Source organism: Pieris brassicae, chromosome 4, assembly GCF_905147105.1.
Source record: "Pieris brassicae chromosome 4, ilPieBrab1.1, whole genome shotgun sequence".
NCBI lineage: Eukaryota > Metazoa > Arthropoda > Insecta > Lepidoptera > Pieridae > Pieris > Pieris brassicae.
The window spans coordinates 8,928,259-8,933,862 of record NC_059668.1 but is presented as its reverse complement, the minus strand read 5'-3'; the positions used below and the strand labels follow the sequence as shown (position 1 = coordinate 8,933,862).

General features: G+C 32.8%; 1 protein-coding gene across 1 annotated transcript; it reads left to right on the top strand.

The window, feature by feature from the left end:
- Positions 1-797: 797 nt before the first annotated feature.
- LOC123708342 lies at positions 798-3,411 on the top strand. Its single transcript, XM_045659019.1, has 5 exons — positions 798-806; positions 1,334-1,941; positions 2,036-2,135; positions 2,573-2,728; positions 3,358-3,411. Exons 1-5 carry the CDS (start codon positions 798-800, stop codon positions 3,409-3,411), a joined length of 927 nt encoding a protein of 308 aa, XP_045514975.1.
- Positions 3,412-5,604: the final 2,193 nt, after the last annotated feature.

Sequence of the window (5,604 nt, the reverse complement as noted above, 5' to 3'; positions counted from 1 at the left end):
TGTGTTATTATTAATCCCTGAAGTATTTAGTTATAAGGGTTGAATTACAAGTCTACGAACACCTAGACATTTCTGAAATTCACTTGGATATTTGACTGATTTGAGATCTTAAATTAATAAGTTCGAATGTCTATATATATTATATTGAACTTATTTTATATTTATATAAAAGTTGCAGGTATTTGAGTAGAGTTTTTTTTTTAAATACTGCCCCGATTTAGAAAATTCTTTAACAGTAGTAACATAGAGAGATTTCTTACACAACGTTTTTCCTTAATTAGTAAGCTCTTCTTCACTAAGGGTAATTGATATATTTAATGGTTGTTTATACTCTTTCAAAAATTCATAATCATTTATTCATATAGGTAAGACAATGTACACTTATAAACGTCAAAAACAGAAATGTATATAAAATGCTTCTAATTTTACATTTACTGCCAGTTCTCAAATCAAGGGCGTAGAACGGAAGTGAAAAACTGGCAATAAACTCTCCGCCACTCTTTAATCGCCAATTTTTGTTTAACAGAACATTTGTAAGGAGCTGCAACCATTACACCATGTTTCACATGACATCTTAAGTAATTAATAATAATAAAGTAAAATAGAAACAAATATTTGTCCTCTATCGGCAGGAGGCATTGTGTAATAGGAGCACGCACTTACATTCTCGTGGGAACAACACGCAAATACGTATTCGAAAAACTAATATCACCGCATACATGAATTCAAGTACGAATAGCACAACCACCACCAGTAGTAGCACCACCAGTCACCACAAGTAGCACCCGTTCACGAGTATGACGCCAGTATGAGCCATCGGTCCCTTCGCCATATTTTAGGGAGAAAGACAACCCGACGCATGCACGCCGCCTCAATCTTTATCGTCCACATAATCAATGTGATTGTGTTTATTGATTTTTATTTAATACACACAATACAATTGAAGATAAATGAAAATGAAATAGTCAGTCTTAAAAGTACATTCGTAATATCAGACCTTATAAAAAAAATTCAAGATTATTTTAAGTTACATTTTCCTTTGAATGCTAAAAAAACTAATTGCATTTGTTCAGTTGCTTACCTCAATAATTCAAGTTAACCGCTTGTAGGACAGATCGTTATAAAACTTGAGTCTTACAAAGTTCACCAATAATGAATAGTGATCAACCAATTATTCCCTTATTGCAGAACGAATCAAATTGCTTTTTTATATCTATGTACATCACAATTTGTAGCAAAAATGTTGAAGCTACACCTATTGATCGACAAAGAAGATTTTTTTTACTTTAATGAAAAATATCTTTACTATGTTGGACTATGGCCAAATCGACAGTCTACGGTGTATAAAATTTACGAAATTACGTTACATATCTTAGCAATAATTTACGTTATAATCACCGGAATCGGTACCTTTCAATTCAAACACGATACACTTGTACTGATGGCAAATTTGGATAAAACACTTGTCGCATACAATTTCGGACTGAAAATATTCTTCTTTGTCATAAAAAGATCACAGTTACAAAAATTAATTAACGAAATTAAATACTCCGGTGATAAAGTGAGCGAAGAGAGAGTGAAGTTCATGTCTGCACATATCATTTTCATAACTATTCTGTCTACTATAATTGTGTCGATATTTTGTTTTTTGGCTCAATATCATGGAGAAATGACTGTTGAACTTTGGGTGCCGTTTGACCCCATGGACAGTAAAATTAATTTAATTTTAGCAAATCAAATAGCAGCTATTACTTTTGTCGTACCACATATGTATAGAGCTTTCGCTGTTCAAGGCATTGTATGCACCTTAATCATGTACCTTTGCGATCAGTTGGATGAATTACAAGAAAGAATACGCAGCTTGGTCCATTCTACGGATAATGAGAGTGCTATGAGAGTGGAGTTTACGCAAATAATTAAAAAGCATGTACGGTTAATGAGGTAATGTTTTTAATGAGATGGAAGTATTAAAGACGGTTTAACCAGAAGTGTTTCTAGTCTTTATGAAGTCTAATGGCCCCGGTCTTGTTTACAGATACTCAAATACATTGACGAACATTTTCAAAGAATTCTTTTTAATACAGAACTTAGCTGTGACGATAGAATTGTGTCTGAACGCGTTAATGGTTATAGTTGTAAGTATGCATAGCTACAAAGTGAAAAACATTTTCCTTTATACCTAAATTTAAATACTTTTCCGGTATTCCTAATAGGTCGGACGCGAGCAGAAAACTCTCTTAGCAAATTTCATCGCTTTTCTTTTAGTTGCGTTATTAAACGCGTACATATTTTGTTATTTAGGTGATCAATTGATTGAAAAGGTAAGTTTATGATAAATAAAACCTTGTTATTCAAACCAAAATCTTATTTGACTCGGGTAAAAAATCTGAAAAGAGCAAATATGACAAAATTCAAAAACGTTATAAATATAACATAAACTATGGTTAAAAGTAGACAAACGTTAGAAAAATCGTATAAAGTCATCCTTCTATATTATTTGCAAGAATTTGAAGTTATTTTTCTATAATCATAAATCAAACGTAAATTAATAAGACGATATTTATTTTGAAAGAGCGAAGGTGTAGCATTAGCAGCGTATCAGAGTGCATGGACATCATGGCCTTCTGATCTTCAGAGAGATTTATTAACAGTGATTCGAGCTGCGCAGAAGCCTCTTAAATTAAGCGCTGGAGGCATGGCTACCATGTGCATACAAACATATAGTCAGGTACTTAAATACTGTAATCCATGGCTATTTTCCCATCTTAGCCAATCCGATTGTAGAGTCTGTACGTCTTTGTCTGTGGTCGCTGCAGTGCTTAAACTTCTTTGTTATTATTTTTTTATTATTTGTTATTGTTACGTCAATACACTTCGATAGTAATCATCTATTATCGTAACAATTATACTAGTTTATTTAACTGCCATGCCGGTTCTCTATCCGCACAAACTCTAAAAATCCTTAGCAGAATCATGATGTGTCTCAAACATACCTTTCTTCAGAGCGACTTAGCCCTGGCGGCTTATCTCTATTCAGACTTGCGATGTATGCAGAAGTTACTAGAGTGCTCGAATGCGTGGTCAGAAGTGTTCCTGTCACTTCCGTAATTTTACGATGAAACAGATGTCCGTTGCACAACAAAGCAAGCTCTTTATGTGGTCATTTGTAGCCTAGGATTGCTCAAACTGCTGTGAAATATTAATTTTATTATTAACGGCCCCACCCGGGACTGTAAACAGTTGTCGGTGTTTTATTGTCTATATTACATTTGTTTATGATTTAAAACATTTCTGTCAGGGTTTGAGTTTATATTAAGCATTATAATGCATCCTGCACCGTGTTATCTTCTTTTTCAGGCGCTGTATAACGCATATTCAATTTTTGCAGTTCTCAACGATGTTGTTGAATAATTTTAGCTTTATTTATAACTACATAGATGTAGTCCAAAGATATAGTTTCTGTTAAATCTGGAAAGAGAAAGTGTTGCTGTGTTGTGTAACATATAAATGAGGAAACGCTCCTGTTTCTTTTAGGAAATAATACAGATTACACGTAAATAATTATATAATGTTTATTCATTTCAATATAAGAATTGACCAATCCATATGACTAATAATGTAAAATGTAAAATTCCTTTAAAGACAAATGGCGGGCAAGCCATTGTGTGTGGCAGAATATGCAAATTTACTAATGTACCTTACCTTACTCATTTTGTACCATATTCTTGACATAAATTATTATTATTATTATGAAATCAATAAATAATACTAGCAAGTATGAATTAAGACACCTATTCAGAACCCTTACGGTTATAATAAATGTCGTATGTTTATAGATTTATTTATTATTACCGATTATAATTTATTTTATAAATATCCCATCGCTTATGTGGTCGTCGTCTAACACCCTTTATGTAACATGACATGACGTGGAAATTATATTTACAAAAGCGGATGTCGAAGAGCCACAAGCAAATGTGGAGCTTGTGTTAGATATTATATAACTAGAATAAGTCTTAATATTGTAATTTGTAAATATTAGAATAAAGGGCTTTCAAGAAGTATTATTATTTATTATGTTCTCATAATAACACAGTTTCTTCTTTGCGTCGAACACAGATTACAGTGAACTTGTATAACTTGGAGCTTGCAGTCAATATTCAAAACTGACACGTCACTTAGCCTTAAAACTAAGATTATTAATACTTCTCGCCATGCCTTACCTACGCTTGTCAAACATCAAATACTCAAAGTATTCAGTAAATAAAGCAGCAGTTTGTCAGATGCTAAACGTATCCAAAAAATACGTCTTGCAAAATCACGAGAGCTCTGTGGCTCTAAATCTGTATTTAGACAAGTATGCCAAAAAGTTAAAATAGTAGTGGATATGTCCCATCCACTTCTATAGTGTAGCCTAGTCTTCAAGATGGAAAATAAAACGATGATCGATGATCACATCATGGAAAAGACCAAGATGCGAACGGTGTAAAAGACGACCCCAAATGCGATGGTGAGCGATGCGCGAGGCTTATCAGTCCATATCTAGGAAGCTGTGTGTCCTACTACAATTGCAACTTATAATTTCATATATTTTATATGAATTGTAAGAAAATACTTGTATTTATTCATTTTAATAGGAAATTAATGTGCGCTAGAATAAACGCAAAATTCCAATTTCTTTTTTGTCTCTTCTACTGGTACCGAATGAACAATGTGTTACATCATACTTGGCATCATTTTATTATAGTATGATCCCATCCAAGCCCTATCCTGTTAAATATCCAAACTTTACACTGAAGTCAAATATACCACCTTCTTAGGACTCTTCAGATCAGTTCATTATTTTTTATTGTCTTACAACTTTTGTTATTATATATCTTTGTAATAAATTTATTTTAATTAGGATTTATCTAAATTAAGCACAATAAAGTAAAAAAAATATGTTCTTTTTGAACAAATTTATTTGACGTAGCTTTATGCAAGGTTTTGTAATAAACTTAAAAAAATATTTGTATGAAGAATAGAACCATATTCAGACCTTCGGCTGCTATTTTAAATTAATTGCAATAATCAAGAAAAGTTGCTCAAAATTTTTTTAAGAGGGGGCGTTTAGGCGTTTTGAAGCGCGCGCTTTGGGAACGCGCGTTTTAAGAACAACGACGTCTGATTGAAGCACATACAATTTACAGATTTTGGTTAGAACGCGCGTTGCTCTGGCGTTAGCTGCGCACTTTGAGATACATGAGCAGCCATTATGTTGTACATTCGATTTTACCAACAGGGCTACATGTATACAGTATGCTCGCCCTACTACCATTCGACGAGCGCCTACGAAGCGCGGTGTTGTATGCTACCGAAGCGCGAATATACATAAAATAGTTTTTTAGTGGCATATTATATTAAAAGTAGTAAAAAACAGCAATGTTTCCGAATTTCGTGTCACTTTCATAAGTTTTGATTTGGTTTGTGATTCAATATGACTATAGGAGCTATCGTCATTTTGATAAAATGTTCCACTATTCTGTGGTATATATGCAACTAATATTCAACCTATGAAAATATTTTTAATTATTTATAATATATTAATTATGATTTAATAATCTA

What these genes read in the sequence shown, in the direction of transcription:
- LOC123708342 (XM_045659019.1), top strand. An exon ending in ACGCGTTAATGGTTATAGTT is followed by an intron (nt 2,136 to 2,572) that starts GTAAGTATGCAT and finishes TTATTTTGAAAG; the next exon opens with AGCGAAGGTGTAGCATTAGC. An exon ending in GCATACAAACATATAGTCAG is followed by an intron (nt 2,729 to 3,357) that starts GTACTTAAATAC and finishes CTTCTTTTTCAG; the next exon opens with GCGCTGTATAACGCATATTC.